Source organism: Tachypleus tridentatus, chromosome 2, assembly GCF_004210375.1.
Source record: "Tachypleus tridentatus isolate NWPU-2018 chromosome 2, ASM421037v1, whole genome shotgun sequence".
Classification (NCBI taxonomy): Eukaryota; Metazoa; Arthropoda; class Merostomata; order Xiphosura; family Limulidae; genus Tachypleus; species Tachypleus tridentatus.
The window spans coordinates 143,996,872-144,010,929 of record NC_134826.1 but is presented as its reverse complement, the minus strand read 5'-3'; the positions used below and the strand labels follow the sequence as shown (position 1 = coordinate 144,010,929).

The following is a 14,058-nucleotide window of genomic DNA, read 5'->3' as shown; positions in this document are numbered from 1 at the left end:
TGCGATATAATAACCCCAATTGGAAACAAGCTCATAAGAAGTATGCCTATTGTAATTTGTTAGTCCTTAATGAATTATGATTAATTCCCCTTAATTAATACAATAAATGAATGAATATACCTTATAAATTTGAAGACTTTAGGGGTCACATTAAAATGGCAAATTTTTTCATCAATCTAATTTGTTTACAGATTCAATACATTGTTTGATAATCAAACTACCCAAATTATTTTATTAATATTGTGCTATCGTATTGTTTAAGATTTCCTTTCCATTGGTAACTGTTAGCAATACAGTTGTGTTGTTAACTCTTTGTTTTTCGATATAAATCACGCTCAGTGTTTTTGAGTCTTCGTAGATTATCCCTCTGGATATCTGGAACCGTTTCGTATCATCTCTTATATCTAAAAGAATATATCTAAAAATAAAAACATTAAAATATATTTCTCAGTATTATGTAGAAATCACCATACACACATATTTTAGTGGTACAATGAGAGAACCAAATACGGGAACATTACCTTTCTTCCGTTTGTGAAATATGAATGAACATTTATCAGGTAATGTTTAAATGCATTTATTTCTAAACATATCTTGATAACCATCCATGTTAGAATAAAAACATCTGTAGGCATTAGAAATATATTGTTACAGATGTACGTGGTGACCTTGTTAGAAACTCCGAGTGGACGCGATATAGCTCTGAGATTGGGCAACTGGAACGTGGGACAAAAACGAGGCTTCTGTATAGACATCGAACTTGTCGGCCTGAGCACTAGGGAAAACTTACACTGATTATGAAAGATGAATCTATCTGGATAAACGGCTTGAATATCGAAAATGAATAACTCGATATCTATTTCAAGCCCGTGAGAGCATGCAGTTTGTGTGGTATAACACGCCACTGTTCGATTTGAAAGATGTGAACTCTATAGCAAACTAAACAAAGAGACAAATTAAAGAAATATATATATATAGCACACTAGATTCATATTGAAATAAATGTGTTTTAAACATAGCTCACGTGATTAATTATATGCAAACAACTTGATATAAAATAAAGACGTTAAGTTTAGAAACAGTACATTTACAAAATAGTTTATCTGCAGGTTAGTTCTGGGGTTACAGTTCGAATCCAAATTGTAAGTTAGCAGGGTGTAATTGAACGCATTTGGTAGATAGCTAAAATTCTGGTGGATTATGAGAATAGTATGAATATGACAAAATAGGAAAAAAATATATATTCACCGTAAGAGATTGGGGTAATTCACTTATTCTAGTCGCTGTTGGAAAGATTCAGCTGATTTGATTGGCTGACTAGTGTGACGTTTCTCCTTTATAGTTGTAACCACGCATGGCCGGCCGAGCGAGTGCGACCGAACGTCTCTTTGAGAGAGCAAACATCTGGACTCGTGGCTTCTCAATGTAAAAACTTACAGCTGCCTTACGGAGAAATAAAGCTATATTCAGATTTGGAGACTTTAGACTGTGATATTAACGCCTAGTTGTATAAATTTTAATCATAATGGATAAGATATTCGGTTCGTTGAAAGGGTTATTTAAACCCCGTGCGGTAGTTATTGACAACAACGTATTTCGACTCCATTACAGAGCCACTGTAGTGATTCTCTTGGCTTGTAGTTTGCTTGTGACTTCCAGACAGTACATCGGTGACCCCATCGACTGCATCTCGCGAGATGATATTCCCACGAGGGTGTTGGACACCTTCTGTTGGATTCACACCACCTTCAGTGTCGAGAGTGCTTGGCATAAGAAGGTTGGTGTGGAAATCCCCTATCCAGGAGTGGATAAGTACATACCAGGAGAAGATAGGGTTTATCATGCCTACTACCAATGGGTCTGTTTTGTACTGTTCTTCCAAGCCCTTATGTTTTACTTTCCTCGTCACTTGTGGAAAGGATGGGAAAAAAGCCGTATTCGATCCCTGATGTTGGAGCTCAATACACCCACTTTAACACCTAACGAAAAGCAAGAAAGAAGAGGCATTCTGGTTGACTATCTAATGAATAATATTCACAACCAAAACTTCTACGTCACTGGGTACTATTTCTGTGAGTTTTTAAACTTTATCAACGTTGTAGGACAAATGTATCTAATTGACTCATTTCTAGGTGGCCATTTCTCTCATTATGGTTCAAAGGTTATCCAGTTCACAGAGTGGGAGTGGAGTCTTCGCTATGACCCCATGATCAGAGTGTTCCCTCGTTTAACCAAGTGTACCTTCCATAAATATGGCTCTTCCGGTGACGTCCAGCGTCACGACGCCATGTGCATTCTACCAATTAATATTATTAATGAGAAAATATATGTTTTGTTATGGGTTTGGTTTGTGCTTTTGGCTGTGTTGTCTGGACTAGTTCTTCTTTACCGAGTGGTCATCGTGTTCTGGCCCCGTTCCCGCCTATTGATCTTAAGGTATCGAGCTCGCTTGACCAATGCAGATTATCTAGAGATGGTCCTCAACAGATGCCTTTTGGGCGATTGGTTCCTCTTGGAACTCCTCTGCAAGAACGTGGACAGTCTGAACTACAGAGATCTGATTGAGGATTTTGCCAGAAGATTAGAAGGGAAAGGTGTAGAGAGCGTCGTTTAATCCCAGTTATGTTTAAGATCCAAGTAACAAAAAGAGCTAATCCTTATAAGCCTTTGTTCACATTTTCGTTTGCCACAATTATAAATCTTTTATATTGTAATCGAAGCTTGATATGTGTAAGCATGTTAACAAAAGGTAGAAAACAATGCTAAAATACAATAGCCTTTATAGAAAACTGATGTGTTAAACAAATACCTTTATCAAGTAAAATAAGAATGGTATTCTACAGTTAAAAAAGTAAAAATTTGACAATTGAATTTGATATATATATATATATTGTTTTCTAACTCAGTCTGACAGCTATATTATTACTCTTTATAAAAGAATTCGAGTTTATATTTCAGGATAGAGCAACAGATGTAATGCGCCCATTTTTGAAGGACAAGGTAAACCGTAAATCTTTGGATTCCTTAAACCCAGTCATAATCCTTGTGAGTTGGTAGGTGTGATACTCTCTTTTCAAATGATTAATTTTTCTCAAAGTGTTTTACGTCTTTGGATAATATTTTTTTTGTACACGTGTTGTTTCATGTATTATTTTCACTATATTATATTTAAAAACATTTATTTTTACGGACTGCACTTAGGAAAGTAGATTACGCTAAGATGATCCCAATGCAATATACAAGCGATGAAGATATCAACCTAGTTTTGTTATCCGTATTTACCGCACGAGCTGAGATCGTAAATCAAATAATATTACTCAGATCAGAAAGGAGTTAGGACCACCAAACCGTCCGAAAATTTATTTTCCCGTATTATAAACTTACTAAGCAGCGTTTATAACGAATAGTATTTAAAATATTCTTAATTTTAACACGTTAACAAACACAACCTTATTCTCGTTAACCCCCACGTCTCTTTAAAGTAGCCTCAGATGATGTTCCAATGGACTTTAAAGCAGCCTCAAATTCTGTTCCAAAGGACTTTAAAGTAGCCTCAAATGCTGTTCCAAAGGACTTTAAAGTAGCCTCAAATGCTGTTCCAAAGGACTTTAAAGTAGCCTAAAATGCTGTTCCAATGGACTTTAAAGTAGCCTCAAATGCTGTTCCAATGGACTTTAAAGTAGCCTCAAATTCTGTTCCAATGGACTTTAAAGTAGCCTCAAATGCTGTTCCAAAGGACTTTAAAGTAGCCTCAAATGCTGTTCCAAAGGACTTTAAAGTAGCCTAAAATGCTGTTCCAAAGGACTTTAAAGTAGCCTCAAATGCTGTTCCAATGGACTTTAAAGCAGCCTCAAATTCTGTTCCAAAGGACTTTAAAGTAGCCTCAAATGCTGTTCCAAAGGACTTTAAAGTAGCCTCAAATGCTGTTCCAAAGGACTTTAAAGTAGCCTAAAATGCTGTTCCAATGGACTTTAAAGTAGCCTCAAATGCTGTTCCAATGGACTTTAAAGTAGCCTCAAATTCTGTTCCAATGGACTTTAAAGTAGCCTCAAATGCTGTTCCAAAGGACTTTAAAGTAGCCTCAAATGCTGTTCCAAAGGACTTTAAAGTAGCCTAAAATGCTGTTCCAAAGGATTTTAAAGTAGCCTCAAATGCTGTTCCAAAGGACTTTAAAGTAGCCTCAAATGCTGTTCCAATGGACTTTAAAGCAGCCTCAAATGCTGTTCCAATGGACTTTAAAGTAGCCTCAAATGCTGTTCCAATGGACTTTAAAGTAGCCTCAAATGCTGTTCCAATGGACTTTAAAGTAGCCTCAAATGCTGTTCCAAAGGACTTTAAAGTAGCCTCAAATGCTGTTCCAAAGGACTTTAAAGCAGCCTCAAATGCTGTTCCAAAGGACTTTAAAGTAGCCTCAAATGATGTTCCAATGGACTTTAAAGCAGCCTCAAATGCTGTTCCAAAGGACTTTAAAGTAGCCTCAAATGCTGTTCCAACGGACTTTAAAGTAGCCTCAAATGCTGTTCCAATGGACTTTAAAGTAGCCTCAAATGCTGTTCCAAAGGACTTTAAAGTAGCCTCAAATGCTGTTCCAAAGGATTTTAAAGTAGCCTCAAATGCTGTTCCAATGGACTTTAAAGCAGCCTCAAATGCTGTTCCAATGGACTTTAAAGTAGCCTAAAATGCTGTTCCAATGGACTTTAAAGTAGCCTCAAATGCTGTTCCAATGGACTTTAAAGTAGCCTCAAATGCTGTTCCAAAGGACTTTAAAGTAGCCTCAAATGCTGTTCCAAAGGACTTTAAAGCAGCCTCAAATGCTGTTCCAAAGGACTTTAAAGTAGCCTCAAATGATGTTCCAATGGACTTTAAAGCAGCCTCAAATGCTGTTCCAAAGGACTTTAAAGTAGCCTCAAATGCTGTTCCAAAGGACTTTAAAGTAGCCTCAAATGCTGTTCCAATGGACTTTAAAGTAGCCTCAAATGCTGTTCCAAAGGACTTTAAAGTAGCCTCAAATGCTGTTCCAAAGGATTTTAAAGTAGCCTCAAATGCTGTTCCAATGGACTTTAAAGCAGCCTCAAATGCTGTTCCAATGGACTTTAAAGTAGCCTAAAATGCTGTTCCAAAGGACTTTAAAGTAGCCTCAAATGCTGTTCCAATGGACTTTAAAGTAGCCTCAAATGCTGTTCCAAAGGACTTTAAAGTAGCCTCAAATGCTGTTCCAATGGAGTTTAAAGCAGCCATAGAGCAACAGGGCTAAACAATTGTTTTTAGTTACAAGAAAATTATTGGAATAATTTAAAGCTTTTCTTCTACAGTTTTCTTAAATATACACTGAGAGATGGCACATTCCTTTACCAAGATAAATTAAACATACCTTCTGTTCTTTCATTCTAGAAACAGAATGCTCTGCTATAAAGACGTGAACCATTTTCTTGAATTAACTCCATATACAGTTCACAAAAGTGCGTGTTACGTATCTTAAGAGACTCGATTGATTATGTTGCGTATTACGTTTTCAAATATCCGGAAATTTGAATTTAATAGTTAATTAAAATTAAATTTTAATATGTATGCTGTTTATGTTTAATATGTATGCTTTTTATAATAATTGCCAACAAGATTAATGCATACAGTTTTATTTCTCAACACAAATATTTTTAATATAAAAAACACAATTTATAATACCAGTTGTTAGAAACAATGATAGAAACAAAAGTTTTATAAACAATACTGAGTTTTCTATCTGATCTGGAACTGAATCTTTTATCGACGGTTCATGATGAGTGAATTAATTCTGTGTTGATACATAGGTACACTTCAGTTAAAGGGAAGTTAGCTAGCTTCTTCACACGTAAGATTTTTTTCTAACGTCCTCGTAGAAATAATAACATCCGAAGCTAATTCACTGAAGTTAAACGGTTTGTAATGTTCGAAATCTATAAACGTTTCTGGTCAAATATCTTTAGTTTCCCGATTAGTGAATGTTTACTACAGTTTTAGTTTCCGAGGTTTATAATATACTGACTGTAGAAAGCCAACACTATAAAAGACTCGCTTTCCGCGTTGCGTTGGTTATGTTTTATAAGCCTGAGTCTAGATTTTCTAGACATGTCAGCTAAGGCAACAATACTTGTATTTTACTTATACAGATAGTACATTGTTGGTTCTTACTCTCTAGAGTTTTCTACAAATTTATAGATTAGGTAGGAATTGGGTATCACACACTAACAGTATAAATTACATGTATTTCTACATATACATTTAACCAAAACAAACATTGATATTAAAATAAATACGTGATAGTAAACCCGTCACACGTGAAATTTAAATTGAAATATTTGACTTCTATTGAACCCATTACCTCTATAAGGATATTTTCCAAAAAACATTGAACTCCCTTTACAAAATAGCTTGAGTGGTGATACTATGTAATTTAAAAAAAAAACAACATAATTATACCATCATTCGTTGGTGAACAAATTTATGAGCTTCCGAGGCTGTTTCGCTATGGGCTGAGAGTGCCTTGGTAATTAGCGCGCACGAAATGTGAATCTAAAGGTATATGGTTCGTATTCCGTTGCCACAAATACGCGTCCCAAACTCACTTCTGAGTTGTGGGTGCACTGTAAGAATGACAGTAGAATCTCAGTTTTCGGCTTAACAAGTTTCTCAGGAATTATAAGTAAATTCCTTGGACTAACTTTTCTCTCGTCTATCAATTCAAAATAAGGAACGATCATGACCACATAGCTTGGCGCTGAAACCTGAAACAAACAACCAATCAAAACTTCACCTAGGTTCGTGAATACTGTTTAAATCCTTACTGGAAATCGTATGGTAAAATAAAACAAAATCATTATTTGAAAAGATCACATGTGGAAAGCAAACGAACCGATTAGATAGTTTCCTTTTAATTAGACAAAATGCTGTGTTAATTACTTGATCGTAAAATAATCGCTTGTGCTGGTTTAGAGATTTCAATATGTTGTTATTTTACGTATTTTATTGGCATATTTTAGAAAACAAGGAGCTTAGTAGATCTAGTTGTTATAGAAACCAATATTTTCCCATGGTAACTACTATATCTCACATCGTACGCGGTTGACCGGTGTCTCTTTTTTTTTAGCATGAATTAAGATAACATTAGGAGCTTTAAAAGTGTAGGAAGTTGATTATTCTATTCGTTGAAGTGTTACAGTAAATATTCACCATCAATCCATACTGCTGATTTTCCCAGTGTACCTGACACCAATAGTGTCTTCCTGCTAATCCTGAAAACTTTAAAGGTCTGGTTTAGATTCTGCAATGGACACAGCGCAGATAGCTCGTTTTACAGTGTTCAGAAATAAAAAATATCATGAGAATCGATACTCCGTATTATCCTGTATCATCCAGTGAAGGAATGTATCGTATCTTTTAAAATTTCCCCATTGGCATTTAAATTAGATAGTGGACCATAGAAGATAAAGTGAAGCAATTATTGCTGGTTGTTACAATGAATATAGTACTTTTTTTAAACAAAAGATACATTCCCACAAGTGTGTGATGTGATTAGATAGAGTCCTCTTATAAACCTGTGAGGTTTGCTTAGAGCTCAATACAAAATTGTGATAAAAATAACAAATATTGTTAAACATATTTATATTATTGATTTAGGTATTAAATTACATACTGTTTATGTACGTGTAGTACCACATGTATTTAAATGACCGACATATATTTACGTGTTAAAGCCTTAATATACGCAATTAGATACTTACGTGATTTTTAATACGCAGTAGCATATTTTCCTATACTAATATAATACATACGTTTATGTATACGTAATATTAGTATAGGTATTTTCACTAGTAAGAAATTTGTGATTATACAGTATTACCTTTATTTTTAAGGATGATTTTTCCATGTAACAAGATAGTGGAGGTATTTTGTATGGAAACATGGTTTTGATACACATTGGAGATGTTTATGTAATTACGGTCTTTGTGTTTCTCTATTTCGGAATAAAATACTTATACATTTATCTAAGTTGTTGCTCGTTTCTTATTTCTAAACTCGAGTGCAGTTCCTAGAACTGAGGGCTTATAACATTAAAATATGGAGTCTGATTCTTTATGTGGGGACAGGACAGATAGTTCATTGTACAGCTTTGGATTTAACAACAAACAAAGAGTGGTCTGGTTAGAGATGTTTTGGTAAGATGGTAGCAACATATGAATAAAAATAATGTCTTATTACGTTCACACAACTCAACTTTTTGGGTTGCTTTTAGCACAGCTAGATATTTAAAAGTACATTTCAAAATATTTTATTCTCTTAGCAAAGGCTATAGTTAAGGCCACTCAACTCGCAACTGCTGGTTGCAAGTTCGAATGCCTTCACCCTTTTGGTCTTTAGGATGTTATAATGGCACAATCAATCCCAGTATTCGTTGGTAGATAGTATCCCAAGAATTGGCAGAAGTTCAGAACATCCACGTGAATCATGTAGGGTCACATTCCAAGTACCATTAGAAAAGCCATCATTTAAAATAATATAATGTACAGACATTTGACAAGAGACAGACTTTTCTGACAAGACATTTATACCATAAAAACTTGTGAAATGTTTTTTTTTTTTTGTAATGTAACAGTCTTAACTTTAAAAAGCCTTTGAGACTCAGAACGTAGAGTAGACTAAAATGTTTGATTGAGTGTTCACTAAAACGTTTCCTCTTAGGGATTAAATAATGCCCTTAAAAATTCAATGACGTATGTTCAGAGGTGTCGGTTCGTTCGTGGGATTTTCGTTTTATGCTTTTGTCAGTCCTGTAACTCATACATTCGGAGAGTGGAATGAAAGTATGACATCATTTCCGGAGAAATAACACTTAAATACTGACGTCACGGATGTAACGTTTCAAGGATAACAACGATTTCAGGCCTCGCGAAAACGTGTACATTACCACGTTACATGCACCACAATTTGCATATACACCTATAACCATTGTGTTGTGATTGTAACCAGAAAATCCTCTTTGTTATTATTGTAAGGAATGTATTTTCTCCAGTCAGTAGATACAATAAATATCCTTTAACAAACCCTCCTTTTATCTCTTTATTTTTACCCGTAATAAAATAACAGCACAATGAACATATTAATACTTGGAGGAGCTAGCTTATTTTACTATAAGAAAACACACACACATACTAACTTATATTAACGTTAACGTTATTTCATTTGAATTTCACCTTAGAGTTAACCATCACCACTGTTTGGGTTATCAGTACAGTTGGTGGTAGTAGTGGTAGCAGAACAATGGTGGTAAGATTAGCATTATTGTTAGCGTTATTTGTGGTAGTGGTAACCCAAACAATGGTGAGTTGGTGGTAGCCAGAACAATGGTGGTAAGATTAGCATTATTGTTAGCGTTATTTGTGGTAGTGGTAACCCAAACAATGGTGATAATGCTATCAGTACTGTTGGTGGTAGTAGTGGTAGCCCAAACAATGGTGATAATGCTATCAGTACTGTTGGTGGTAGTAGTGGTAGCCCAAACAATGGTGATAATGCTATCAGTACTGTTGGTGGTTGTAGTGGTAGCCAGAACAATGGTGGTAAGACTAGCATTATTGTTACAGTTCTTTATGGTATCCAAAACAATGGTAGGTTCCGTTTTAGCTTATACATGTTAATAAAGCCGTCCACAAACAGTGATTCTGTGTTTACTGAAGCTTGAAGCGACACTAGATAAACCCGTTCTTTATGATGTCACTTCTCGTTTGTCGTGATAATAGTTGTGCCAAATATTCCAAGATTCAAGCCAGTTATTCCAAATGAATCAACATTACACCTTATCTATCGTGACAAGCAACATGAAAAGCACTGTATATACAGAATAAATAAACCATTCATGTAAACGTATATCTAAAAACGTTAATAGGTTCGAAATAAGCAACTAATAAAACAAAACACGTGATGACACTTGGGGTTGGAAGTATTCCAGTATACCCTTCAATGTTGTTGGTATTTGTTGGGGGCTTGGGATTGACCTTCTATGGACAGGTAGGAGGTATGGGTCACAATTATCATCCGCTTGTGTCATTGGAATCAGATAACCAAAGCATCGGCCTTATGAGCTTTAAACACAGAAAATGTTTATCTTATAAAAATAGTTTACCTGACACGTAAAATATGATATATAATTTATCAATATTCATCATGGATTTTAAATGTAACAGTTTCTTTAGATCTTGAGTTATCATATTGTTTCCTCGAGAAATACTAATAAAAACTTACTCTAGAGATATTTAGGTATTAAGCAAGACTTATTAACTTACTCTGGAGATATTCAGGTATTAAACAAGACTTATTAACTTACTCTGGAGATATTCAGGAATTAAACAAGACTTATTAACTTACTCTGGAGATATTCAGGTATTAAACAAGACTTATTAACTTACTCTGGAGATATTCAGGTATTAAGCAAGACTTATTAACTTACTCTGGAGATATTCAGGAATTAAACAAGACTTATTAACTTACTCTGGAGATATTCAGGAATTAAACAAGACTTATTAACTTACTCTGGAGATATTCAGGTATTATGCAAGACTTATTAACTTACTCTGGAGATATTCAGGTATTAAGCAAGACTTACTAACTTACTCTGGAGATATTCAGGTATTAAACAAGACTTATTAACTTACTCTGGAGATATTCAGGTATTAAGCAAGACTTATTAACTTACTCTGGAGATATTCAGGTATTAAGCAAGACTTATTAACTTACTCTGGAGATATTCAGGTATTAAGCAAGACTTATTAACTTACTCTGGAGATATTCAGGTATTAAACAAGACTTATTAACTTACTCTGGAGATATTCAGATATTAAACAAGACTTATTAACTTACTCTGGAGATATTCAGGTATTAAACAAGACTTATTAACTTACTCTGGAGATATTCAGGTATTAAACAAGACTTATTAACTTACTCTGGAGATATTCAGGAATTAAGCAAGACTTATTAACTTACTCTGGAGATATTCAGGTATTAAACAAGACTTATTAACTTACTCTGGAGATATTCAGGTATTAAACAAGACTTATTAACTTACTCTGGAGATATTCAGGTATTAAGCAAGACTTATTAACTTACTATGGAGATATTCAGGTATTAAACAAGACTTATTAACTTACTCTGGAGATATTCAGGTATTAAACAAGACTTATTAACTTACTCTGGAGATATTCAGGTTTTAAGCAAGACTTATTAACTTACTCTGGAGATATTCAGGTATTAAACAAGACTTATTAACTTACTCTGGAGATATTCAGGTATTAAACAAGACTTATTAACTTACTCTGGAGATATTCAGGTATTAAACAAGACTTATTAACTTACTCTGGAGATATTCAGGTATTAAACAAGACTTATTAACTTACTCTGGAGATATTCAGGAATTAAACAAGACTTATTAACTTACTCTGGAGATATTCAGGTATTAAGCAAGACTTATTAACTTACTCTGGAGATATTCAGGTATTAAACAAGACTTATTAACTTACTCTGGAGATATTCAGGTATTAAACAAGACTTATTAACTTACTCTGGAGATATTCAGGTATTAAACAAGACTTATTAACTTACTCTGGAGATATTCAGGTATTAAACAAGACTTATTAACTTACTCTGGAGATATTCAGGTATTAAACAAGACTTATTAACTTACTCTGGAGATATTCAGGAATTAAACAAGACTTATTAACTTACTCTGGAGATATTCAGGTATTAAACAAGACTTATTAACTTACTCTGGAGATATTCAGGTATTAAACAAGACTTATTAACTTACTCTGGAGATATTCAGGTATTAAACAAGACTTATTAACTTACTCTGGAGATATTCAGGTATTAAACAAGACTTATTAACTTACTCTGGAGATATTCAGGTATTAAACAAGACTTATTAACTTGATTAATGTCCAATAATTATGTTGTTTTTTTAGGTGGCATGTGACCTTTTCTTGATGAGGAGAAACCCACTTGAAATAAAAATGTATTTTAGGACGGCTGGTATTGGTATGTATTTTAGAACGGCTGGTATTGGTATGTATTTCAGAACTGCTGGTATTGGTATTAACACTTTTATTGATAAGCAAAGAAGAACGTTTCGACCTTCATAGGTCACCTGCAGGTTGAAACGCTGTTCTTTGTTTACCAATAAGTGTTAATACCCATATCAGCCGTTCTGAAATACAGATGACCCCCTTTTCCCTCCACACCGCAACTTACCTTCAGTGATGTCGAGAAAACCCACTTGTATAGAAATTTATATGCAAAAACGGCTCGTTTGGGTTGAAAAAATATTTTACATAGAAGAGCGAAGAACGTTTCGACCTTCTTCGGTCATCGTCAGGTTTGTGAACCTGAAACGTTGTTCGACCTTCTATGTAAAATATTTTCTCAACCCAAACGAGCCGTTTTTGCATATATAAATCAAAACATGTTTAGAAGACCTAGCCAGGAGACTTGTGATACTTTCTACAGAGAATAAAAACAAGAAAACAACCAACAGAAAGAAGAAAACTTAGATAATTTTATTGACATCCAACAGCCTAACTTCCCAGGAAAAATTAAAAATTTATATTTTCCAGAAACACCTAAAAACAACATCTTAAACCATTTTTTCAAAGAATTTTCTCACAAAACCATCAACATAATTTCACAAAACAGAAAGCTAAAATATAATCTTACAAAAAGAGACATTAATTCCATTAAAAACCTAAAACAAGACAAAAACATAAAAATTCTAAAAGCAGATAAAGGTAACGCTATAGTCAAAATGAACACGAATGAATACATCTAAAAAATGAAGAACATCCTATCAGACACGAACAAATTTAAACCAATACACACAAATCCAACAAAGACACACGAGACGCAACTGAACAAATTACTACTACAAATGAAAAAAGCCAACACAATTTCACAAACACTTTATTCCTACCTACGTAAAACCGACTCACGCACACCATAAATATACGGCATCCCCAAACCTCATAAACCAGATTGTACATTATGACCAATAATGTCCACAAATGAATCGTTTAATTACAATCTTGGTAAATACATAGCATGAGCATTCTCCAAATATGTAACATCAGCCAGCTCATTCATCAAAGACTCTTTTAATTTCAAAACTAATCTAAATAAACTTAATCATAAAGCCTTAATGGCCAGTTTCGATGTTATATCTCTCCTTACAGAAGTTCCAACCACTGAAGCCTGCGAGATAGCCTTAGAACTCTATATCCGAGACCCTAACCCAACTATAGACATTCCCAGCAACCAATTAGCAACCCTCATAGAATTCACTACGATAAAGACAAACTTCATGTTCAACAACCACAACTATATACAAACAAATGGCCTAAGCATGGGCAACCCAGTATAACCAGTTCTAGCCAATATTTTTAAGAAACAAGTTGAAACACAAGCAATTAACACAGCATTACATCCACCACTATACTGGTACAGATATGTAGATGACACGGTTGCGGGATTCAAATCTACAGAACACATACTTAATTTTTTCAATCACATTAACTTTATACATCCCAACATCAACTTCACATGTTAACAGGAAGAAAGCAATCAAATATCATTTCTAAACCTCAAAATTACAAGAACCGACACACAATTCAAAACAGAAATCCACCGAAAAATCACCCATACTGGACTATACATTCCTTGGGACTCAGCACATGAAACAAAACAAAAACTCAACATACTAAGAAACCAAATAAACACAGCCATAAAACTATGCTCACCAGATAAAATTAACGATGAATTAGACAAAATAAAACAATACTTCATCAACATCAATAAGTTTCCTCCACAAACCGTAGAAAACATTATACGCACACACCTAGACGGAAACCAAAATCAACCAACTAAAGTAAATATATCTCACGAATCAAAAAATCACGAAACCATATACTGCTGCATACCATATATTCCTGACATCAGCAGACAAATAACCAACAGTTGGCAAAAACTAGTAACAAAATATGACAT

General features: G+C 34.3%; 1 protein-coding gene across 1 annotated transcript; it reads left to right on the top strand.

Annotated features, from left to right (window-relative positions):
* The first annotated feature begins 1,359 nt into the window (after positions 1–1,359).
* LOC143245284 (innexin inx2-like) lies at positions 1,360–8,021 on the top strand. The gene has a single exon (XM_076491455.1). The coding sequence runs from the start codon at positions 1,526–1,528 to the stop codon at positions 2,612–2,614; it is 1,089 nt and encodes a 362-aa protein (XP_076347570.1). The 5' UTR covers positions 1,360–1,525; the 3' UTR covers positions 2,615–8,021.
* The last annotated feature ends 6,037 nt before the right edge of the window (positions 8,022–14,058 follow it).